This window comes from Ursus americanus, unplaced genomic scaffold, assembly GCF_024610735.1.
Source record: "Ursus americanus isolate L20-20 unplaced genomic scaffold, mUrsAme1.1.p SCAF_71, whole genome shotgun sequence".
Taxonomy (NCBI): domain Eukaryota; kingdom Metazoa; phylum Chordata; class Mammalia; order Carnivora; family Ursidae; genus Ursus; species Ursus americanus.
In genome coordinates, this window is record NW_028273653.1 from 132,565 (window position 1) to 157,563 (window position 24,999).

The following is a 24,999-nucleotide window of genomic DNA, read 5'->3' on the forward strand; positions in this document are numbered from 1 at the left end:
GAGGGAAGGGTTCAGACTGTGCCTGGGCCCTGTGGTCTCTTCCAGGTCAGTGTATGGCATTTCCTTCCCCTTGCCACAGGCACCTGGGAGCATGTCTGCACGTGGAGAAAGACTTTCCCGTGGGAAGCCGGTTTTTGTCAAACGGGTCCCAGTGCTCTGCTCCCCTCTTTTCACTCCTGCTGCCAGAAGCCCAGGGAGGATGGGAGGGCTTAGAACATGGCTGGGCACTGGGGTTTCTTCTGAAAGGACATATTTGAAGTCGTTTGGTTGCAAGAAAACATACGTGGAGGAACATAACTGAAAATCCCCTTAAGCAAAGTTTGGGCGCCCCAAATACTTTAAGGAAGGGGCCCACTTGGAAAAATGCTAACCACAGCTTCGCCTTCTCGCTTCTGTGCACGCCTGCTTGCGAAAGATAAACAGATAAATCGAGCTCCTGGGTGGAGGGGTGCCTAATTGCATCCCACCCAGAGCTATCACCCCCCCCCGGCATGTTACCCTCCCACCCTCCACCCAGGATGACGCACAGAGAGACCCTCCGAAAGACCACCACCCTGCATCTTCTGGAGCTCTCTGATAGTCCCTCACGCCAAAATTTCCTATTGGACAGTTTGTACTGGCCAACTGGACTCTTGATTGGGTAGAAACTGCAAACACCCCAATGACTGTCTCCTGAGGGTCACGCCCACAAGCCCCCATAAAAACCTAACCCTTTCATAGCTCGAGGCTCTTCTCCGCTGCCCCTGCGTGGGTTATGAGATGAGCCCCAGCGCGCTGGTCCTGCAATAAAGCCTCGTGTGATTGCATCAAGAACTGTCTCTCTCGACTTCATGGGGTTGAGTTGCCGCGTCCTCTAAGGTAGGGTGTGATTTTTATTTCCGCCCTTACATATGGTGCGTTGGCCGGGAAACATTGGCAACCATCCCCACGTCTCGAGAGACCACAATCTTGGAGGTACCCATCCCCCTGCTGCTTGCTGCTTGTTCTGTGTCTGCGTGGGCTGTATATGTCTGCTCTGCACGGCACTTGTTGCCATCTGGTCGGTTGACTGACATCTGGGTATATGTCTGCTCTGCACGGCACTTGTTGCCATCTGGTCGGTTGACTGACATCTGGGTATATGTCTGCTCTGCACGGCACTTGTTGCCATCTGGTCGGTTGACTGACATCTGGGTATATGTCTGCTCTGCACGGCACTTGTTGCCATCTGGTCGGTTGACTGACATCTGGGTATATGTCTGCTCTGCACGGCACTTGTTGCCATCTGGTCGGTTGACTGACATCTGGATCTGGTTCTGGTGGCCTGTTGGGCGGGTAGACGTGCCACGAACGCCCTAGGCTGCACCCCCGGGGGACGCCCCGGTGGTTTCGGAAGGGAATCGGGGACGCTCGGTTTCCCTTTATAGGGAGGTCTCTGGCGAAGGTCTGACCCACCTGCCCATAGACGGCCAGGGATATCGGACCTCGTCCACTCTTAACCCCAAGTTTTTTTAAGAGTCGGAGAGGCCGGTGGGCGCTTGACGGCTTTCTGTCTTTACTGCTTGTCTGTTTCGTTTTTGCTTGTCTGTTTCGTTTTTTTCATTTGGCAGGTTTCCATCCGGCAGGAAACCATGGGGCAAACTATTTCTACCCCTCTTTGTCTCACCACCCGGCATTGGTCAGAAGTAAGAGCGAGAGCCCACAATTTGTCAGTAGAAGTCAACAAAAATAAATGGGTAACCTTCTGTGCCTCTGAATGGCCCACTTTTGGCGTTGGTTGGCCCCCTGGAGGGTCATTCAACTTAACACCAATTCTAGCAGTCAAAACTGTTGTCTTTCAGCCAAATCCGCACGGACACCCTGACCAGCAGCCTTACATCACTGTCTGGCAGGACCTCGTCCAGAACCCCCCTCCTTGGGTAAAGCCGTGGCTTAGTCAGACTCCTACACAAACCTCTGCCCTAAACGTAAAAACGTCCACAATAAAACAATGTTCCTGCGAGCCCCGTAAGATTTACCCTGAGTCTCAAGATCCAGCCCTTCTAGAATGGCCTCCCCCTTACCCGCACGTCCCTCCCTCTGCCCCACCGATGGAACCCACGGGGGAAGAAAGCGGGGCAAGTGGGGAAGGAGGTCCAGCTCAAGGGACAAGGAGCAGGCGAGGGATCTCACCCGATTCCACTCGGGCCCTTCCCCTCCGAGCCTATGGCCCCCCTCCCGAAGGGAATGGCCTCCAGCCCCTACAGTATTGGCCGTTTTCCTCCTCAGACCTCTATAATTGGAAAACTAACCACCCCCCATTCTCTGAGGATCCCCAACGCCTAACTAACCTGGTAGAATCTTTAATGTTTTCCCACCAGCCTACTTGGGATGACTGCCAACAGCTCCTACAGACTCTGTTCACGACCGAGGAACGCGAGAGAATCCTGATGGAGGCCCGGAAAAACGTCCCTGGAGACAATGGGCTCCCCACTACTCTCCCTAACCTTATAGACCTCGCTTTCCCATTGAGTCGTCCGGACTGGGACTACAGTCAACCCAAAGGTAGGGAGCGGCTACAGGTCTACCGCCAGGCTCTAGTGGCTGGTCTCAAAGGGGCTGCAAGGCGCCCCACCAATTTGACTAAGGTAAGAGAGGTGCTTCAAAAACCTGAGGAACCCCCTTCGGTTTTCCTGGAAAGGCTGATGGAGGCTTTTCGTAGGTACACCCCATTCGACCCGACTTCAGAAGGCCAGCGAGCCTCAGTAGCGATGGCGTTTATAGGCCAAGCCGCGCCTGACATACGAAAAAACCTGTGCCCAAATCGCCCCGTCAGGTGCGGGAGTTCCTGGGCACAGCCGGCTTTTGCCGACTCTGGATACCGGGCTTTGCCACTTTAGCAGCCCCCCTTTACCCCCTGACAAAAGAAGGATCCCCTTTCATATGGGGAGCCGACCAGCAGGAAGCCTTCGATAATATCAAGCGCGCTCTGCTGTCAGCACCGGCCCTCACGTTGCCAGACGTATCGAAGCCCTTCACTCTATACGTAGACGAACGAAAGGGCATAGCTCGGGGAGTACTAACTCAACCTCTCGGACCCTGGAGACGGCCAGTAGCCTACCTGTCAAAAAAGCTTGACCCGGTTGCTAAAGGCTGGCCAAATTGCCTCAGGGCCGTCGCAGCAGTCGCAGTCCTTGTTAAAGACGCTGACAAACTAACTATGGGACAGAAACTGACAATTGTGGCCCCTCATACACTCGAGAGCGTTGTCAGACAACCCCCCGACCGATGGCTGTCGAACGCTCGAATGACTCATTATCAGAGTCTCCTCCTCAACCGAGACCGGATACAGTTTGCCCCTCCAGTCGCCCTTAATCCCGCCACTATGCTCCCGGAAACGGATCCAGACGACGCGGGGATATTCCACTCTTGCCGAGAGGTTCTCGCCGAGGAAACTGGGATCCGGCACGACCTCGATGACCGACCCCTCCCAGATGCAGACCATACCTGGTATACTGATGGGAGCAGCTATATAGTGGAAGGTAAGCGGGTGGCAGGGGCGGCTGTAGTGGACTCAAAATCAGTAATATGGGCCAGCAGTTTGCCGGAAGGGACGTCCGCTCAAAAAGCAGAGCTAATCGCTCTAACACAAGCCCTCCGCTTAGCAGAAGGAAAAAAAGTCAACGTTTATACAGACAGCAGATATGCCTTCGCTACAGCCCATGTACACGGAGCTATCTATAAGCAGAGAGGACTCCTCACTTCAGCAGGAAAGGAAATTAAAAACAAAAGGGAAATTCTTGATCTCCTAGAAGCAGTCCATAAACCCCTTAAGGTGGCCATTATACACTGCCCTGGACGTCAAGGAGACGGTTCGGAGACTGCCCTAGGAAACCAAAGGGCAGACCGGGAGGCAAAGAAGGCTGCACATGGACTTAACGTCCTAACGCTGAGTTCGGAGGAAGGAAATGACGGCCTTTTGCCTTATAAAAGTGTTATGCAGCCAAAGGACCCAAAAACTCCCTTGTCACAAGAGGAAGCTAAAGCCTTCCTGAAACAGCTGCATCATTTGACTCATTTTGGAAAAAAAACATCTCGTGACTTCTGCCCGCAGTTCCCCTTTTGTTTTGCCTGACCTAGACAGATTAGCTTATGAAACTGTAAAGCACTGTATCCCTTGCCAGAAAGTTAATGCAGCTTTTTCCAGAAACACCGGAAGAACTAGACTTAGAGGAGACAGACCGGGACTTTATTGGGAAGTCGATTTCACCGAAGTACGCCCAGGAAGATATGGTAACAAGTACTTACTAGTATTCATTGATACTTTCTCTGGGTGGGTAGAAGCATACCCCACCAAAACCGAGACTGCACAGATTGTCACAAAAAAACTTATAGAAGAAATTTTTCCTCGGTTTGGAGTCCCAAGAATAATCGGGTCGGACAACGGCCCAGCCTTTGTTGCTCAGGTAAGTCAGGATATAGCCAGGATCCTTGGGGTAAATTGGAAATTACATTGTGCTTATAGACCCCAAAGCTCAGGTCAAGTAGAAAGAATAAATAGAACTATAAAAGAGACCATAACTAAATTGTCCTTGGAGACTGGCGTTGCAGACTGGATAGCCCTCCTTCCCTATGCCCTGTTCCGGGTCCGAAATACCCCGAATTCTCTAAATGTCACTCCCTTCGAAATATTGTATGGGACTACCCCTCCCTTGGCCTCTATGCATTTGCCTACCTTTGAACACGTAACTAACCAAGCTTTACTCAGCAGATTAAAGGCCCTTGAAATCACCCAAAGGACGTTGTGGAAATCATTAGCAGACGCCTACCGACCTGGGGACCTCCAGGTACCTCACCGGTTCCAGGTGGGAGACTCAGTCTACGTAAGGAGACATCGAGCCGGTAACCTAGAACCCCGGTGGAAAGGACCTTACATCGTCCTGCTGACAACCCCAACTGCTGTCAAAGTAGATGGCGTCTCGGCTTGGATTCATGCGTCTCACGTCAAGGAGGCCCCCCCCCGATAAGAATTGGACTGTGGAAAAGACTGACAACCCCCTCAAACTCCGTCTGCGCCGCGTGTATGCTGCTGATGCTGATTCAACTACCGATAAGTAGCCTTAACCCACATGGTCCACTTACCTTGACCTGGGAAATCACCTCTCAGTTAGGGGCTCCAATATGGAGCATCTCTAACAATGTTCCCCTTTGGGCGTGGTGGTCCAACCTATACCCCGATCTCTGTAGACTGGTTTCAGGCTTAGATGCCTGGGACATCTTAGATGAACAAAACATAGCCTGTCGCGACCCCATGGCCAAACATAGACTAAAAACGGACCCCTTCTATATATGTCCTAAAGATGGTCGAACAAGGGCAATCGTCCGCAAATGCGGAGGTTTCGACCACTACTTCTGTAAAAGCTGGGGATGTGAAACCACGGGGGTAGCCCCGTGGAAGCCAACTTCCTCATGGGACTTAATAAGCGTGACACGAGGAAGTGCCACTACCCTTAACGTTACCTTCACTAATAAAGGGAAAGTATCCCGGGACTGGCTAAAAGGGAGAACTTGGGGTTTTATGACTCCCATGGTCTGACCGCAGACCTGCTTCCCCGGCGCCACCCCTTTCTTAACTCCTCCCTGAAAACTTACCATCCTGTGCAGCGGCTGTTCAGTATAGTGCAGGGAGCCTACACGGCCTTAAACCATACTAGTTCTAACTTGACACAGGCCTGCTGGCTATGCTTGTCCTCCATCCCTCCTTACTACCAAGGGATCGTACACTCTGGCAACTACACTGTGTCCGGAGGAGATGACAGATGTAACTGGGGAAAACCTGGAAAATTGACCTTAACAGAAATTTTTGGGCAGGGTCTTTGTATAGGAAATCCCACTCCAGAATATCAGCCCTTATGCAGTGAAACCCATGTTATTTCAGGGGCTAATATTACTGAAAACACCACGATTATCCATGAGAATGTGACCAGTAAATACTTAGTTCCCCTGGGCGGATGGTGGGCCTGCAACACCGGCCTAACTCCCTGCTTGCACACTAGTATTTTCAATCAGTCCGCAGACTTTTGTATCATGATCCAGTTGCTGCCCAAAGTGACCTACTATGAGACAGCCCCCTTCGAAGACAGGTTCGATTCATACCGCCAAGGTGGTTCCCTAATCAGGGATCGCCACAAGAGAGAATTGATCTCCATCTCTTTGGCGGTCCTATTGGGATTGGGAATTGCTGCCGGCATAGGCACCGGAGCGGCGGCCCTAGTTCAAGGGTCCCAATCCTATCAGGAACTGCGGATGTCAATTGATGAAGACCTGAAAGTGTTAGAACAATCCATTACCCACCTAGAAAAGTCATTAACTTCCTTGTCGGAAGTAGTCTTACAGAACAGAAGGGGTTTAGACCTTCTTTTCTTGCAGCAAGGGGGCGTATGTGTTGCCCTAAATGAAGAATGTTGTTTTTATTCCGATCACTCCGGAGTAATAAAGGATTCTATGACTAAATTGAGACAGAGATTAGTAGAGAGACGAAAAGAACGAGAGGCCTCTCAGGGGTGGTTCCAAGGTTGGTTCAATAAAACTCCCTGGTTAACTACTCTAATTTCCGTCCTGTCAGGACCACTGCTAATTATTCTGTTACTCCTTACCCTAGGCCCTTGTGTTCTGAATCGTCTCATACAATTTGTCCGTAGCCAAGTCAGCACTGTGCAACTATTCATGTTAAGACATGAATACCAAGAGTTAAACCCCTCAGAGGATCCAACTATTCCATGATTGGAATTGTTCAAAAACAAAAAGGGGGGAATGAAAGGACATATTTGAAGTCGTTTGGTTGCAAGAAAACATACGTGGAGGAACATAACTGAAAATCCCCTTAAGCAAAGTTTGGGCGCCCCAAATACTTTAAGGAAGGGGCCCACTTGGAAAAATGCTAACCACAGCTTCGCCTTCTCGCTTCTGTGCACGCCTGCTTGCGAAAGATAAACAGATAAATCGAGCTCCTGGGTGGAGGGGTGCCTAATTGCATCCCACCCAGAGCTATCACCCCCCCCCCGGCATGTTACCCTCCCACCCTCCACCCAGGATGACGCACAGAGAGACCCTCCGAAAGACCACCACCCTGCATCTTCTGGAGCTCTCTGATAGTCCCTCACGCCAAAATTTCCTATTGGACAGTTTGTACTGGCCAACTGGACTCTTGATTGGGTAGAAACTGCAAACACCCCAATGACTGTCTCCTGAGGGTCACGCCCACAAGCCCCCATAAAAACCTAACCCTTTCATAGCTCGAGGCTCTTCTCCGCTGCCCCTGCGTGGGTTATGAGATGAGCCCCAGCGCGCTGGTCCTGCAATAAAGCCTCGTGTGATTGCATCAAGAACTGTCTCTCTCGACTTCATGGGGTTGAGTTGCCGCGTCCTCTAAGGTAGGGTGTGATTTTTATTTCCGCCCTTACACTTCCAGAGAAGTGGAGGGCATTGGCTTTACCTTGCCACAACCACTTGGGAGACGGTCTACACATCAGGAAAACTGTCTCCGTGGGAAGCCGGCTTTTTGCAAAGGGGTCTCAGGGCCGTGGGCCTCGGGTGTCCCTCCGGCTCCCCAAAGCACAGGGACGAGGTGAGGGGCTTAGACCATGCCTGGGCAATGTTGTTTCTTACACCTGGGTGTGTGGCATTTTGTTGAGCTGGCTACCCCCACTTGGGATAGGTGTTTCACAGCAAGCACCTATTGTTCGTCGGAAGCCGTTTTTGCCCCAGGGGTCTCCGGGCTGTGTTCGTTGGGCTTGAACTCCTGCTAGCAAAACCGCCGGGTTGAGGGAAGGGTTCAGACTGTGCCTGGGCCCTGTGGTCTCTTCCAGGTCAGTGTATGGCATTTCCTTCCCCTTGCCACAGGCACCTGGGAGCATGTCTGCACGTGGAGAAAGACTTTCCCGTGGGAAGCCGGTTTTTGTCAAACGGGTCCCAGTGCTCTGCTCCTCTCTTTTCACTCCTGCTGCCAGAAGCCCAGGGAGGATGGGAGGTCTTAGAACATGGCTGGGCACTGGGGTTTCTTCCAGAGAAGTGGAGGGCATTGGCTTTACCTTGCCACAACCACTTGGGATAGGGTCTGCACCTCAGGAAAACTGTTTCCGTGGGAAGCCGGCTTTTTGCAAAGGGGTCTCAGGGCCGTGGGCCTCGGGTGTCCCTCCGGCTCCCCAAAGCACAGGGACGAGGTGAGGGGCTTAGACCATGGCTGGGCAATGTTGTTTCTTACACCTGGGTGTGTGGCATTTTGTTGAGCTGGCTACCCCCACTTGGGATAGGTGTTTCACAGCAAGCACCTATTGTTCGTCGGAAGCCGTTTTTGCCCCAGGGGTCTCCGGGCTGTGTTCGTTGGGCTTGAACTCCTGCTAGCAAAACCGCCGGGTTGAGGGAAGGGTTCAGACTGTGCCTGGGCCCTGTGGTCTCTTCCAGGTCAGTGTATGGCATTTCCTTCCCCTTGCCACAGGCACCTGGGAGCATGTCTGCACGTGGAGAAAGACTTTCCCGTGGGAAGCCGGTTTTTGTCAAACGGGTCCCAGTGCTCTGCTCCTCTCTTTTCACTCCTGCTGCCAGAAGCCCAGGGAGGATGGGAGGGCTTAGAACATGGCTGGGCACTGTGGTTTCTTCCAGAGAAGTGGAGGGCATTTGCTTTACCTTGCCACAACCACTTGGGATAGGGTCTGGACCTCAGGAAAACTGTTTCTGTGGGAAGCCGGCTTTTTGCAAAGGGTCTCAGGGCCGTGGGCCTCGGGTGTCCCTCCGGCTCCCCAAAGCACAGGGACGAGGTGAGGGCCTTAGACCATGCCTGGGCAATGTTGTTTCTTACACCTGGGTGTGTGGCATTTTGTTGAGCTGGCTACCCCCACTTGGGATAGGTGTTCCACAGCAAGCACCTATTGTTCGTCGGAAGCCGTTTTTGCCCCAGGGGTCTCCGGGCTGTGTTCGTTGGGCTTGAAATCCTGCTAGCAAAACCGCCGGGTTGAGGGAAGGGTTCAGACTGTGCCTGGGCCCTGTGGTCTCTTCCAGGTCAGTGTGTGGCATTTCCTTCCCCTTGCCACAGGCACCTAGGAGCATGTCTGCACGTGGAGAAAGACTTTCCCGTGGGAAGCCGGTTTTTGTCAAACGGGTCCCAGTGCTCTGCTGCTCTCTTTTCACTCCTGCTGCCAGAAGCCCAGGGAGGATGGGAGGGCTTAGAACATGGCTGGGCACTGTGGTTTCTTCCAGAGAAGTGGAGGGCATTGGCTTTACCTTGCCACAACCACTTGGGATAGGGTCTGCACCTCAGGAAAACTGTTTCCGTGGGAAGCCGGCTTTTTGCAAAGGGGTCTCAGGGCCGTGGGCCTCGGGTGTCCCTCCGGCTCCCCAAAGCACAGGGACGAGGTGAGGGGCTTAGACCATGCCTGGGCAATGTTGTTTCTTACACCTGGGTGTGTGGCATTTTGTTGAGCTGGCTACCCCCACTTGGGATAGGTGTTCCACAGCAAGCACCTATTGTTCGTCGGAAGCCGTTTTTGCCCCAGGGGTCTCCGGGCTGTGTTCGTTGGGCTTGAACTCCTGCTAGCAAAACCGCCGGGTTGAGGGAAGGGTTCAGACTGTGCCTGGGCCCTGTGGTCTCTTCCAGGTCAGTGTATGGCATTTCCTTCCCCTTGCCACAGGCACCTGGGAGCATGTCTGCACGTGGAGCAAGACTTTCCCGTGGGAAGCCGGTTTTTGTCAAACGGGTCCCAGTGCTCTGCTCCTCTCTTTTCACTCCTGCTGCCAGAAGCCCAGGGAGGATGGGAGGGCTTAGAACATGGCTGGGCACTGTGGTTTCTTCCAGAGAAGTGGAGGGCATTTGCTTTACCTTGCCACAACCACTTGGGAGAGGGTCTACACCTCAGGAAAACTGTCTCCGTGGGAAGCCGGCTTTTTGCAAAGGGTTCTCAGGGCCGTGGGCCTCGGCTGTCCCTCCGACTCCCCAAAGCACAGGGACGAGGTGAGGGGCTTAGACCAAGGCTGGGCAATATTGTTTCTTACACCTGGGTGTGTGGCATTTTGTTGAGCTGGCTACCCCCACTTGGGATAGGTGTTCCACAGCAAGCACCTATTGTTCGTCAGAAGCCGTTTTTGCCCCAGGGGTCTCCGGGCTGTGTTCGTTGGGCTTGAACTCCTGCTAGCAAAACCGCCGGGTTGAGGGAAGGGTTCAGACTGTGCCTGGGCCCTGCGGTCTCTTCCAGGTCAGTGTATGGCATTTCCTTCCCCTTGCCACAGGCACCTGGGAGCATGTCTACACGTGGAGAAAGACTTTCCCGTGGGAAGCCGGTTTTTGTCAAACGGGTCCCAGTGCTCTGCTCCTCTCTTTTCACTCCTGCTGCCAGAAGCCCAGGGAGGATGGGAGGGCTTAGAACATGGCTGGGCACTGTGGTTTCTTCCAGAGAAGTGGAGGGCATTGGCTTTACCTTGCCACAACCACTTGTGAGAGGGTCTGCACCTCAGGAAAACTGTTTCCGTGGGAAGCCGGCTTTTTGCAAAGGGGTCTCAGGGCCGTGGGCCTCGGGTGTCCCTCCGGCTCCCCAAAGCACAGGGACGAGGTGAGGGGCTTAGACCATGCCTGGGCAATGTTGTTTCTTACACCTGGGTGTGTGGCATTTTGTTGAGCTGGCTACTCCCACTTGGGATAGGTGTTCCACAGCAAGCACCTATTGTTCGTCGGAAGCCGTTTTTGCCCCAGGGGTATCCGGGCTGTGTTCGTTGGTCTTGAACTCCTGCTAGCAAAACCGCCGGGTTGAGGGAAGGGTTCAGACTGTGCCTGGGCCCTGTGGTCTCTTCCAGGTCAGTGTATGGCATTTCCTTCCCCTTGCCACAGGCACCTGGGAGCATGTCTGCACGTGGAGAAAGACTTTCCCGTGGGAAGCCGGTTTTTGTCAAACGGGTCCCAGTGCTCTGCTCCTCTCTTTTCACTCCTGCTGGCAGAAGCCCAGGGAGGATGGGAGGGCTTAGAACATGGCTGGGCACTGTGGTTTCTTCCAGAGAAGTGGAGGGCATTGGCTTTACCTTGCCACAACCACTTGGGAGACGGTCTACACCTCAGGAAAACTGTCTCCGTGGGAAGCCGGCTTTTTGCAAAGGTGGCTCAGGGCCGTGGGCCTCGGCTGTCCCTCCGGCTCCCCAAAGCACAGGGACGAGGTGAGGGGCTTAGACCATGCCTGGGCAATGTTGTTTCTTACACCTGGGTGTGTGGCATTTTGTTGAGCTGGCTACCCCCACTTGGGATAGGTGTTCCACAGCAAGCACCTATTGTTCGTCGGAAGCCGTTTTTGCCCCAGGGGTCTCCGGGCTGTGTTCGTTGGGCTTGAACTCCTGCTAGCAAAACCGCCGGGTTGAGGGAAGGGTTCAGACTGTGCCTGGGCCCTGTGGTCTCTTCCAGGTCAGTGTATGGCATTTCCTTCCCCTTGCCACAGGCACCTGGGAGCATGTCTGCACGTGGAGAAAGACTTTCCCGTGGGAAACCGGTTTTTGTCAAACGGGTCCCAGTGCTCTGCTCCTCTCTTTTCACTCCTGCTGCCAGAAGCCCAGGGAGGATGGGAGGGCTTAGAACATGGCTGGGGACTGTGGTTTCTTCCAGAGAAGTGGAGGGCATTTGCTTTACCTTGCCACAACCACTTGGGAGAGGGTCTACACCTCAGGAAAACTGTCTCCGTGGGAAGCCGGCTTTTTGCAAAGGGTTCTCAGGGCCGTGGGCCTCGGCTGTCCCTCCGACTCCCCAAAGCACAGGGACGAGGTGAGGGGCTTAGACCATGCCTGGGCAATGTTGTTTCTTACACCTGGGTGTGTGGCATTTTGTTGAGCTGGCTACCCCCACTTGGGATAGGTGTTCCACAGCAAGCACCTATTGTTCGTCGGAAGCCGTTTTTGCCCCAGGGGTCTCCGGGCTGTGTTCGTTGGGCTTGAACTCCTGCTAGCAAAACCGCCGGGTTGAGGGAAGGGTTCAGACTGTGCCTGGGCCCTGCGGTCTCCTCCAGGTCAGTGTATGGCATTTCCTTCCCCTTGCCACAGGCACCTGGGAGCATGTCTACACGTGGAGAAAGACTTTCCCGTGGGAAGCCGGTTTTTGTCAAGCGGGTCCCAGTGCTCTGCTCCTCTCTTTTCACTCCTGCTACCAGAAGCCCAGGGAGGATGGGAGGGCTTAGAACATGGCTGGGCACTGTGGTTTCTTCCAGAGAAGTGGAGGGCATTGGCTTTACCTTGCCACAACCACTTGGGATAGGGTCTGCACCTCAGGAAAACTGTTTCCGTGGGAAGCCGGCTTTTTGCAAAGGGGTCTCAGGGCCGTGGGCGTCGGGTGTCCCTCCGGCTCCCCAAAGCACAGGGACGAGGTGAGGGGCTTAGACCATGCCTGGGCAATGTTGTTTCTTACACCTGGGTGTGTGGCATTTTGTTGAGCTGGCTACCCCCACTTGGGATAGGTGTTCCACAGCAAGCACCTATTGTTCGTCGGAAGCCGTTTTTGCCCCAGGGGTCTCCGGGCTGTGTTCGTTGGGCTTGAACTCCTGCTAGCAAAACCGCCGGGTTGAGGGAAGGGTTCAGACTGTGCCTGGGCCCTGTGGTCTCTTCCAGGTCAGTGTATGGCATTTCCTTCCCCTTGCCACAGGCACCTGGGAGCATGTCTGCACGTGGAGAAAGACTTTCCCGTGGGAAGCCGGTTTTTGTCAAACGGGTCCCAGTGCTCTGCTCCTCTCTTTTCACTCCTGCTGCCAGAAGCCCAGGGAGGATGGGAGGGCTTAGAACATGGCTGGGCACTGTGGTTTCTTCCAGAGAAGTGGAGGGCATTGGCTTTACCTTGCCACAACCACTTGGGAGAGGGTCTACACCTCAGGAAAACTGTCTCCGTGGGAAGCCGGCTTTTTGCAAAGGTGGCTCAGGGCCGTGGGCCTCGGCTGTCCCTCCGGCTCCCCAAAGCACAGGGACGAGGTGAGGGGCTTAGACCATGCTTGGGCAATGTTGTTTCTTACACCTGGGTGTGTGGCATTTTGTTGAGCTGGCTACCCCCACTTGGGATAGGTGTTCCACAGCAAGCACCTATTGTTCGTCGGAAGCCGTTTTTGCCCCAGGGGTCTCCGGGCTGTGTTCGTTGGGCTTGAACTCCTGCTAGCAAAACCGCCGGGTTGAGGGAAGGGTTCAGACTGTGCCTGGGCCCTGTGGTCTCTTCCAGGTCAGTGTATGGCATTTCCTTCCCCTTGCCACAGGCACCTGGGAGCATGTCTGCACGTGGAGAAAGACTTTCCCGTGGGAAACCGGTTTTTGTCAAACGGGTCCCAGTGCTCTGCTCCTCTCTTTTCACTCCTGCTGCCAGAAGCCCAGGGAGGATGGGAGGGCTTAGAACATGGCTGGGCACTGTGGTTTCTTCCAGAGAAGTGGAGGGCATTTGCTTTACCTTGCCACAACCACTTGGGAGAGGGTCTGCACCTCAGGAAAACTGTCTCCGTGGGAAGCCGGCTTTTTGCAAAGGGTTCTCAGGGCCGTGGGCCTCGGCTGTCCCTCCGACTCCCCAAAGCACAGGGACGAGGTGAGGGGCTTAGAACATGCCTGGGCAATGTTGTTTCTTACACCTGGGTGTGTGGCATTTTGTTGAGCTGGCTACCCCCACTTGGGATAGGTGTTCCACAGCAAGCACCTATTGTTCCTCGGAAGCCGTTTTTGCCCCAGGGGTCTCCGGGCTGTGTTCGTTGGGCTTGAACTCCTGCTAGCAAAACCGCCGGGTTGAGGGAAGGGTTCAGACTGTGCCTGGGCCCTGCGGTCTCCTCCAGGTCAGTGTATGGCATTTCCTTCCCCTTGCCACAGGCACCTGGGAGCATGTCTACACGTGGAGAAAGACTTTCCCGTGGGAAGCCGGTTTTTGTCAAGCGGGTCCCAGTGCTCTGCTCCTCTCTTTTCACTCCTGCTGCCAGAAGCCCAGGGAGGATGGGAGGGCTTAGAACATGGCTGGGCACTGTGGTTTCTTCCAGAGAAGTGGAGGGCATTGGCTTTACCTTGCCACAACCACTTGGGATAGCGTCTGCACCTCAGGAAAACTGTTTCCGTGGGAAGCCGGCTTTTTGCAAAGGGGTCTCAGGGCCGTGGGCGTCGGGTGTCCCTCCGGCTCCCCAAAGCACAGGGACGAGGTGAGGGGCTTAGACCATGCCTGGGCATTGTTGTTTCTTACAACTGGGTGTGTGGCATTTTGTTGAGCTGGCTACCCCCACTTGGGATAGGTGTTCCACAGCAAGCACCTATTGTTCGTCGGAAGCCGTTTTTGCCCCAGGGGTCTCCGGGCTGTGTTCGTTGGGCTTGAACTCCTGCTAGCAAAACCGCCCGGTTGAGGGAAGGGTTCAGACTGTGCCTGGGCCCTGCGGTCTCCTCCAGGTCAGTGTATGGCATTTCCTTCCCCTTGCCACAGGCACCTGGGAGCATGTCTGCACGTGGAGAAAGACTTTCCCGTGGGAAGCCGGTTTTTGTCAAACGGGTCCCAGTGCTCTGCTCCTCTCTTTTCACTCCTGCTGCCAGAAGCCCAGGGAGGATGGGAGGGCTTAGAACATGGCTGGGCACTGTGGTTTCTTCCAGAGAAGTGGAGGGCATTGGCTTTACCTTGCCACAACCACTTGTGAGAGGGTCTGCACCTCAGGAAAACTGTTTCCGTGGGAAGCCGGCTTTTTGCAAAGGGGTCTCAGGGCCGTGGGCCTCGGGTGTCCCTCCGGCTCCCCAAAGCACAGGGACGAGGTGAGGGGCTTAGACCATGCCTGGGCAATGTTGTTTCTTACACCTGGGTGTGTGGCATTTTGTTGAGCTGGCTACTCCCACTTGGGATAGGTGTTCCACAGCAAGCACCTATTGTTCGTCGGAAGCCGTTTTTGCCCCAGGGGTATCCGGGCTGTGTTCGTTGGTCTTGAACTCCTGCTAGCAAAACCGCCGGGTTGAGGGAAGGGTTCAGACTGTGCCTGGGCCCTGTGGTCTCTTCCAGGTCAGTGTATGGCATTTCCTTCCCCTTGCCACAGGCACCTGGGAGCATGTCTGCACGTGGAGAAAGACTTTCCCGTGGGAAGCCGGTTTTTGTCAAACGGGTCCCAGTGCTCTGCTCCTCTCTTTTCACTCCTGCTGGCAGAAGCCCAGGGAGGATGGGAGGGCTTAGAACATGGCTGGGCACTGTGGTTTCTTCCAGAGAAGTGGAGGGCATTGGCTTTACCTTGCCACAACCACTTGGGAGACGGTCTACACCTCAGGAAAACTGTCTCCGTGGGAAGCCGGCTTTTTGCAAAGGTGGCTCAGGGCCGTGGGCCTCGGCTGTCCCTCCGGCTCCCCAAAGCACAGGGACGAGGTGAGGGGCTTAGACCATGCCTGGGCAATGTTGTTTCTTACACCTGGGTGTGTGGCATTTTGTTGAGCTGGCTACCCCCACTTGGGATAGGTGTTCCACAGCAAGCACCTATTGTTCGTCGGAAGCCGTTTTTGCCCCAGGGGTCTCCGGGCTGTGTTCGTTGGGCTTGAACTCCTGCTAGCAAAACCGCCGGGTTGAGGGAAGGGTTCAGACTGTGCCTGGGCCCTGTGGTCTCTTCCAGGTCAGTGTATGGCATTTCCTTCCCCTTGCCACAGGCACCTGGGAGCATGTCTGCACGTGGAGAAAGACTTTCCCGTGGGAAACCGGTTTTTGTCAAACGGGTCCCAGTGCTCTGCTCCTCTCTTTTCACTCCTGCTGCCAGAAGCCCAGGGAGGATGGGAGGGCTTAGAACATGGCTGGGGACTGTGGTTTCTTCCAGAGAAGTGGAGGGCATTTGCTTTACCTTGCCACAACCACTTGGGAGAGGGTCTACACCTCAGGAAAACTGTCTCCGTGGGAAGCCGGCTTTTTGCAAAGGGTTCTCAGGGCCGTGGGCCTCGGCTGTCCCTCCGACTCCCCAAAGCACAGGGACGAGGTGAGGGGCTTAGACCATGCCTGGGCAATGTTGTTTCTTACACCTGGGTGTGTGGCATTTTGTTGAGCTGGCTACCCCCACTTGGGATAGGTGTTCCACAGCAAGCACCTATTGTTCGTCGGAAGCCGTTTTTGCCCCAGGGGTCTCCGGGCTGTGTTCGTTGGGCTTGAACTCCTGCTAGCAAAACCGCCGGGTTGAGGGAAGGGTTCAGACTGTGCCTGGGCCCTGCGGTCTCCTCCAGGTCAGTGTATGGCATTTCCTTCCCCTTGCCACAGGCACCTGGGAGCATGTCTACACGTGGAGAAAGACTTTCCCGTGGGAAGCCGGTTTTTGTCAAGCGGGTCCCAGTGCTCTGCTCCTCTCTTTTCACTCCTGCTACCAGAAGCCCAGGGAGGATGGGAGGGCTTAGAACATGGCTGGGCACTGTGGTTTCTTCCAGAGAAGTGGAGGGCATTGGCTTTACCTTGCCACAACCACTTGGGATAGGGTCTGCACCTCAGGAAAACTGTTTCCGTGGGAAGCCGGCTTTTTGCAAAGGGGTCTCAGGGCCGTGGGCCTCGGGTGTCCCTCCGGCTCCCCAAAGCACAGGGACGAGGTGAGGGGCTTAGACCATGCCTGGGCAATGTTGTTTCTTACACCTGGGTGTGTGGCATTTTGTAGAGCTGGCTACCCCCACTTGGGATAGGTGTTCCACAGCAAGCACCTATTGTTCGTCGGAAGCCGTTTTTGCCCCAGGGGTCTCCGGGCTGTGTTCGTTGGGCTTGAACTCCTGCTAGCAAAACCGCCGGGTTGAGGGAAGGGTTCAGACTGTGCCTGGGCCCTGTGGTCTCTTCCAGGTCAGTGTATGGCATTTCCTTCCCCTTGCCACAGGCACCTGGGAGCATGTCTGCACGTGGAGAAAGACTTTCCCGTGGGAAGCCGGTTTTTGTCAAACGGGTCCCAGTGCTCTGCTCCTCTCTTTTCACTCCTGCTGCCAGAAGCCCAGGGAGGATGGGAGGTCTTAGAACATGGCTGGGGACTGTGGTTTCTTCCAGAGAAGTGGAGGGCATTGGCTTTACCTTGCCACAACCACTTGGGATAGGGTCTGCACCTCAGGAAAACTGTTTTCGTGGGAAGCCGGCTTTTTGCAAAGGGGTCTCAGGGCCGTGGGGCTCGGGTGTCCCTCCGGCTCCCCAAAGCACAGGGACGAGGTGAGGGGCTTAGACCATGGCTGGGCAATGTTGTTTCTTACACCTGGGTGTATGGCATTTTGTTGAGCTGGCTACCCCCACTTGGGATAGGTGTTTCACAGCAAGCACCTATTGTTCATCGGAAGCCGTTTTTGCCCCAGGGGTCTCCGGGCTGTGTTCGTTGGGCTTGAACTCCTGCTAGCAAAACCGCCGGGTTGAGGGAAGGGTTCAGACTGTGCCTGGGCCCTGTGGTCTCTTCCAGGTCAGTGTATGGCATTTCCTTCCCCTTGCCACAGGCACCTGGGAGCATGTCTGCACGTGGAGAAAGACTTTCCCGTGGGAAGCCGGTTTTTGTCAAACGGGTCCCAGTGCTCTGCTCCTCTCTTTTCACTCCTGCTGCCAGAAGCCCAGGGAGGTTGGGAGGGCTTAGAACATGGCTGGGCACTGTGGTTTCTTCCAGAGAAGTGGAGGGCATTGGCTTTACCTTGCCACAACCACTTGGGAGAGGGTCTACACCTCAGGAAAACTGTCTCCGTTTGAAGCCGGCTTTATGCAAAGGGGTCTCAGGGCCGTGGGCCTCGGCTGTCCCTCCGGCTCCCCAAAGCACAGGGACGAGGTGAGGGGCTTAGACCATGCCTGGGCAATGTTCTTTCTTACACCTGGGTGTGTGGCATTTTATTGAGCTGGCTACCCCCACTTGGGATAGGTGTTCCACAGCAAGCACCTATTGTTCGTCGGAAGCCGTTTTTGCCCCAGGTGTCTCCGGGCTGTGTTCGTTGGGCTTGAACTCCTGCTAGCAAAACAGCCGGGTTGAGGGAAGGGTTCAGACTGTGCCTGGGCCCTGTGGTCTCTTCCAGGTCAGTGTATGGCATTTCCTTCCCCTTGCCACAGGCACCTGGGAGCATGTCTGCACGTGGAGAAAGACTTTCCCGTGGGAAGCCGGTTTTTGTCAAACGGGTCCCAGTGCTCTGCTCCTCTCTTTTCACTCCTGCTGCCAGAAGCCCAGGGAGGATGGGAGGGCTTAGAACATGGCTGGGCACTGTGGTTTCTTCCAGAGAAGTGGAGGGCATTGGCTTTACCTTGCCACAACCACTTGGGAGAGGGTCTACACCTCAGGAAAACTGTTTCCGTGGGAAGCCGGCTTTTTGCAAAGGGGTCTCAGGGCCGTGGGGCTCGGGTGTCCCTCCGGCTCCCCAAAGCACAGGGACGAGGTGAGGGGCTTAGACCATGGCTGGGCAATGTTGTTTCTTACACCTGGGTGTGTGGCATTTTGTTGAGCTGGCTACCCCCACTTGGGATAGGTGTTTCACAGCAAGCACCTATTGTTCGTCGGAAGCCGTTTTTGCCCCAGGGGTCTCCGGGCTGTGTTCGTTGGGCTTGAACTCCTGCTAGCAAAACCGCCGGGTTGAGGGAAGGGTTCAGACTGTGCCTGGGCCCTGTGGTCTCTTCCAGGTCAGTGTATGGCATTTCCTTCCCCTTGCCACAGGCACCTGGGAGCATGTCTGCACGTGGAGAAAGACTTTCCCGTGGGAAACCGGTTTTTGTCAAACGGGTCCCAGTGCTCTGCTCCTCTCTTTTCACTCCTGCTGCCAGAAGCCCAGGGAGGATGGGAGGGCTTAGAACATGCCTGGGCACTGTGGTTTCTTCCAGAGAAGTGGAGGGCATTTGCTTTACCTTGCCACAACCACTTGGGAGAGGGTCTACACCTCAGGAAAACTGTCTCCGTGGGAAGCCGGCTTTTTGCAAAGGGTTCTCAGGGCCGTGGGCCTCGGCTGTCCCTCCGACTCCCCAAAGCACAGGGACGAGGTGAGGGGCTTAGACCATGCCTGGGCAATGTTGTTTCTTACACCTGGGTGTGTGGCATTTTGTTGAGCTGGCTACCCCCACTTGGGATAGGTGTTCCACAGCAAGCACCTATTGTTCCTCGGAAGCCGTTTTTGCCCCAGGGGTCTCCGGGCTGTGTTCGTTGGGCTTGAACTCCTGCTAGCAAAACCGCCGGGTTGAGGGAAGGGTTCAGACTGTGCCTGGGCCCTGCGGTCTCCTCCAGGTCAGTGTATGGCATTTCCTTCCCCTTGCCACAGGCACCTGGGAGCATGTCTACACGTGGAGAAAGACTTTCCCGTGGGAAGCCGGTTTTTGTCAAGCGTGTCCCAGTGCTCTGCTCCTCTCTTTTCACTCCTGCTGCCAGAAGCCCAGGGAGGATGGGAGGGCTTAGAACATGGCTGGGCACTGTGGTTTCTTCCAGAGAAGTGGAGGGCATTGGCTTTACCTTGCCACAACCACTTGGGATAGGGTCTGCACCTCAGGAAAACTGTTTCCGTGGGAAGCCGGCTTTTTGCAAAGGGGTCTCAGGGCCGTGGGCGTCGGGTGTCCCTCCGGCTCCCCAAAGCACAGGGACGAGGTGAGGGGCTTAGACCATGCCTGGGCAATGTTGTTTCTTACACCTGGGTGTGTGGCATTTTGTTGAGCTGGCTACCCCCACTTGGGATAGGTGTTCCACAGCAAGCACCTATTGTTCGTCGGAAGCCGTTTTTGCCCCAGGGGTCTCCGGGCTGTGTTCGTTGGGCTTGAACTCCTGCTAGCAAAACCGCCGGGTTGAGGGAAGGGTTCAGACTGTGCCTGGGCCCTGTGGTCTCTTCCAGGTCAGTGTATGGCATTTCCTTCCCCTTGCCACAGGCACCTGGGAGCATGTCTGCACGTGGAGAAAGACTTTCCCGTGGGAAGCCGGTTTTTGTCAAACGGGTCCCAGTGCTCTGCTGCTCTCTTTTCACTCCTGCTGCCAGAAGCCCAGGGAGGATGGGAGGTCTTAGAACATGGCTGGGCACTGGGGTTTCTTCCAGAGAAGTGGAGGGCATTGGCTTTACCTTGCCACAACCACTTGGGATAGGGTCTGCACCTCAGGAAAACTGTTTTCGTGGGAAGCCGGCTTTTTGCAAAGGGGTCTCAGGGCCGTGGGGCTCGGGTGTCCCTCCGGCTCCCCAAAGCACAGGGACGAGGTGAGGGGCTTAGACCATGGCTGGGCAATGTTGTTTCTTACACCTGGGTGTATGGCATTTTGTTGAGCTGGCTACCCCCACTTGGGATAGGTGTTTCACAGCAAGCACCTATTGTTCGTCGGAAGCCGTTTTTGCCCCAGGGGTCTCCGGGCTGTGTTCGTTGGGCTTGAACTCCTGCTAGCAAAACCGCCGGGTTGAGGGAAGGGTTCAGACTGTGCCTGGGCCCTGTGGTCTCTTCCAGGTCAGTGTATGGCATTTCCTTCCCCTTGCCACAGGCACCTGGGAGCATGTCTGCACGTGGAGAAAGACTTTCCCGTGGGAAGCCGGTTTTTGTCAAACGGGTCCCAGTGCTCTGCTCCTCTCTTTTCACTCCTGCTGCCAGAAGCCCAGGGAGGATGGGAGGGCTTAGAACATGGCTGGGCACTGTGGTTTCTTCCAGAGAAGTGGAGGGCATTTGCTTTACCTTGCCACAACCACTTGGGATAGGGTCTGCACCTCAGGAAAACTGTTTCCGTGGGAAGCCGGCTTTTTGCAAAGGGGTCTCAGGGCCATGGGCCTCGGGTGTCCCTCCGGCTCCCCAAAGCACAGGGACGAGGTGAGGGGCTTAGACCATGCCTGGGCAATGTTGTTTCTTACACCTGGGTGTGTGGTATTTTGTTGAGCTGGCTACCCCCACTTGGGATAGGTGTTCCACAGCAAGCACCTATTGTTCGTCGGAAGCCGTTTTTGCCCCAGGGGTCTCCGGGCTGTGGTCGTTGGGGTTGAACTCCTGCTAGCAAAACCGCCGGGTTGAGGGAAGGGTTCAGACTGTGCCTGGGCCCTGTGGTCTCTTCCAGGTCAGTGTATGGCATTTCCTTCCCCTTGCCACAGGCACCTGGGAGCATGTCTGCACGTGGAGAAAGACTTTCCCGTGGGAAGCCGGTTTTTGTCAAACGGGTCCCAGTGCTCTGCTCCTCTCTTTTCACTCCTGCTGCCAGAAGCCCAGGGAGGATGGGAGGGCTTAGAACATGGCTGGGCACTGGGGTTTCTTCCAGAGAAGTGGAGGGCATTGGCTTTACCTTGCCACAACCACTTGGGAGAGGGTCTACACCTCAGGAAAACTGTCTCCGTGGGAAGCCGGCTTTTTGCAAAGGGGTCTCAGGGCCGTGGGCCTCGGGTGTCCCTCCGGCTCCCCAAAGCACAGGGACGAGGTGAGGGGCTTAGACCATGGCTGGGCAATGTTGTTTCTTACACCTGGGTGTGTGGCATTTTATTGAGCTGGCTACCCCCACTTGGGATAGGTGTTCCACAGCAAGCACCTATTGTTCGTCGGAAGCCGTTTTTGCCCCAGGGGTCTCCGGGCTGTGTTCGTTGGGCTTGAACTCCTGCTAGCAAAACCGCCGGGTTGAGGGAAGGGTTCAGACTGTGCCTGGGCCCTGTGGTCTCTTCCAGGTCAGTGTATGGCATTTCCTTCCCCTTGCCACAGGCACCTGGGAGCATGTCTGCACGTGGAGAAAGACTTTCCCGTGGGAAGCCGGTTTTTGTCAAACGGGTCCCAGTGCTCTGCTCCTCTCTTTTCACTCCTGCTGCCAGAAGCCCAGGGAGAATGGGAGGGCTTAGAACATGGCTGGGCACTGGGGTTTCTTCCAGAGAAGTGGAGGGCATTGGCTTTACCTTGCCACAACCACTTGTGAGAGGGTCTGCACCTCAGGAAAACTGTTTCCGTGGGAAGCCGGCTTTTTGCAAAGGGGTCTCAGGGCCGTGGGCCTCGGGTGTCCCTCCGGCTCCCCAAGCACAGGGACGAGGTGAGGGGCTTAGACCATGCCTGGGCAATGTTGTTTCTTACACCTGGGTGTGTGGCATTTTGTTGAGCTGGCTACCCCCACTTGGGATAGGTGTTCCACAGCAAGCACCTATTGTTCGTCGGAAGCCGTTTTTGCCCCAGGGGTCTCCGGGCTGTGTTCGTTGGGCTTGAAATCCTGCTAGCAAAACCGCCGGGTTGAGGGAAGGGTTCAGACTGTGCCTGGGCCCAGTGGTCTCTTCCAGGTCAGTGTATGGCATTTCCTTCCCCTTGCCACAGGCACCTGGGAGCATGTCTGCACGTGGAGAAAGACTTTCCCGTGGGAAGCCGGTTTTTGTCAAACGGGTCCCAGTGCTCTGCTCCTCTCTTTTCACTCCTGCTGCCAGAAGCCCTGGGAGGATGGGAGGTCTTAGAACATGGCTGGGCACTGGGGTTTCTTCTAGAGAAGTGGAGGGCATTGGCTTTGCCTTGCCACAACCCCTTGGGATAGGGTCTGCACCTCAGGAAAACTGTTTTCGTGGGAAGCCGGCTTTTTGCAAAGGGGTCTCAGGGCCGTGGGGCTCCGGTGTCCCTCTGGCTCCCCAAAGCACAGGGACGAGGTGAGGGGCTTAGACCATGGCTGGGCAATGTTGTTTCTTACACCTGGGTGTGTGGCATTTTGTTGAGCTGGCTACCCCCACTTGGGATAGGTGTTTCACAGCAAGCACCTATTGTTCGTCGGAAGCCGTTTTTGCCCCAGGGGTCTCCGGGCTGTGTTCGTTGGGCTTGAACTCCTGCTGGCAAAACCGCCGGGTTGAGGGAAGGGTTCAGATTGTGCCTGGGCCCTGTGGTCTCTTCCAGGTCAGTGTATGGCATTTCCTTCCCCTTGCCACAGGCACCTGGGAGCATGTCTGCACGTGGAGAAAGACTTTCCCGTGGGAAGCCGGTTTTTGTCAAACGGGTCCCAGTGCTCTGCTCCTCTCTTTTCACTCCTGCTGCCAGAAGCCACGGGAGGATGGGAGGGCTTAGAACATGGCTGGGCACTGGGGTTTCTTCCAGAGAAGTGGAGGGCATTGGCTTTACCTTGCCACAACCACTTGGGATAGGGTCTGCACCTCAGGAAAACTGTTTCCGTGGGAAGCCGGCTTTTTGCAAAGGGGTCTCAGGGCCATGGGCCTCGGGTGTCCCTCCGGCTCCCCAAAGCACAGGGACGAGGTGAGGGGCTTAGACCATGCCTGGGCAATGTTCTTTCTTACACCTGGGTGTGTGGCATTTTGTTGAGCTGGCTACCCCCACTTGGGATAGGTGTTCCACAGCAAGCACCTATTGTTCGTCGGAAGCCGTTTTTGCCCCAGGGGTCTCCGGGCTGTGTTCGTTGGGGTTGAACTCCTGCTAGCAAAACCGCCGGGTTGAGGGAAGGGTTCAGACTGTGCCTGGGCCCATTGGTCTCTTCCAGGTCAGTGTATGGCATTTCCTTCCCCTTGCCACAGGCACCTGGGAGCATGTCTGCACGTGGAGAAAGACTTTCCCGTGGGAAGCCGGTTTTTGTCAAACGGGTCCCAGTGCTCTGCTCCTCTCTTTTCACTCCTGCTGCCAGAAGCCCAGGGAGAATGGGACGGCTTAGAACATGGCTGGGCACTGGGGTTTCTTCCAGAGAAGTGGAGGGCATTGGCTTTACCTTGCCACAACCACTTGTGAGAGGGTCTGCACCTCAGGAAAACTGTTTCCGTGGGAAGCCGGCTTTTTGCAAAGGGGTCTCAGGGCCATGGGCCTCGGGTGTCCCTCCGGCTCCCAAAAGCACAGGGACGAGGTGAGGGGCTTAGACCATGCCTGGGCAATGTTGTTTCTTACACCTGGGTGTGTGGCATTTTGTTGAGCTGGCTACCCCCACTTGGGATAGGTGTTCCACAGCAAGCACCTATTGTTCGTCGGAAGCCGTTTTTGCCCCAGGGGTCTCCGGGCTGTGTTCCTTGGGCTTGAACTCCTGCTAGCAAAACCTCCGGGTTGAGGGAAGGGTTCAGACTGTGCCTGGGCCCTGTGGTCTCTTCCAGGTCAGTGTATGGCATTTCCTTCTCCTTGCCACAGGCACCTGGGAGCATGTCAGCACGTGGAGAAAGACTTTCCCGTGGGAAGCCGGTTTTTGTCAAACGGGTCCCAGTGCTCTGCTGCTCTCTTTTCACTCCTGCTGCCAGAAGCCCAGGGAGGATGGGAGGGCTTAGAACATGGCTGGGCACTGGGGTTTCTTCCAGAGAAGTGGAGGGCATTGGCTTTACCTTGCCACAACCACTTGGGATAGGGTCTGCACCTCAGGAAAACTGTTTTCGTGGGAAGCCGGCTTTTTGCAAAGGGGTCTCAGGGCCGTGGGCCTCGGGTGTCCCTCCGGCTCCCCAAAGCACAGGGACGAGGTGAGGGGCTTAGACCATGCCTGGGCAATGTTGTTTCTTACACCTGGGTGTGTGGCATTTTGTAGAGCTGGCTACCCCCACTTGGGATAGGTGTTCCACAGCAAGCATCTATTGTTCGTCGGAAGCCGTTATTGCCCCAGGGGTCTCCGGGCTGTGTTCGTTGGGGTTGAACTCCTGCTAGCAAAACCGCCGGGTTGAGGGAAGGGTTCAGACTGTGCCTGGGCCCTGTGGTCTCTTCCAGGTCAGTGTATGGCATTTCCTTCCCCTTGCCACAGGCACCTGGGAGCATGTCTGCACGTGGAGAAAGACTTTCCCGTGGGAAGCCGGTTTTTGTCAAACGGGTCCCAGTGCTCTGCTCCTCTCTTTTCACTCCTGCTGCCAGAAGCCCAGGGAGGATGGGAGGGCTTAGAACATGCCTGGGCACTGTGGTTTCTTCCAGAGAAGTGGAGGGCATTGGCTTTACCTTGCCACAACCACTTGGGATAGGGTCTGCACATCAGGACAACTGTTTCCGTGGGAAGCCGGCTTTTTGCAAAGGGGTCTCAGGGCCATGGGCCTCGGGTGTCCCTCCGGCTCCCCAAAGCACAGGGACGAGGTGAGGGGCTTAGACCATGGCTGGACAATGTTGTTTCTTACACCTGGGTGTGTGGCATTTTGTTGAGCTGGCTACCCCCACTTGGGATAGGTGTTTCACAGCAAGCACCTATTGTTCGTCGGAAGCCGTTTTTGCCCCAGGGGTCTCCGGGCTGTGTTCGT

At 55.5% G+C, this 24,999-nt stretch overlaps 2 protein-coding genes and 1 long non-coding RNA gene across 5 annotated transcripts; all 3 read left to right on the forward strand.

Moving 5' to 3' along the window:
• Positions 1-240: 240 nt before the first annotated feature.
• Positions 241-7,346, forward strand: LOC123793732 (uncharacterized). Of its 3 annotated transcripts, none has more exons than XR_015723588.1 (2): positions 241-858; positions 4,727-7,346. It is a non-coding gene; the product is annotated as an uncharacterized LOC123793732 (long non-coding RNA). The 3 variants fall into 3 exon arrangements; XR_015723586.1 differs by having other exon boundaries at positions 4,730-7,346; XR_015723587.1 differs by lacking the exon at positions 241-858 and adding an exon at positions 4,284-4,424 and having other exon boundaries at positions 4,730-7,346.
• LOC123791743 (uncharacterized) lies at positions 1,726-2,991 on the forward strand. The gene has a single exon (XM_087860560.1). The coding sequence runs from the start codon at positions 2,070-2,072 to the stop codon at positions 2,856-2,858; it is 789 nt and encodes a 262-aa protein (XP_087716686.1). The 5' UTR covers positions 1,726-2,069; the 3' UTR covers positions 2,859-2,991.
• On the forward strand, positions 3,037-4,191 carry LOC148106729 (uncharacterized). The gene has a single exon (XM_087860559.1). The coding sequence runs from the start codon at positions 3,179-3,181 to the stop codon at positions 4,091-4,093; it is 915 nt and encodes a 304-aa protein (XP_087716685.1). The 5' UTR covers positions 3,037-3,178; the 3' UTR covers positions 4,094-4,191.
• Positions 7,347-24,999: the final 17,653 nt, after the last annotated feature.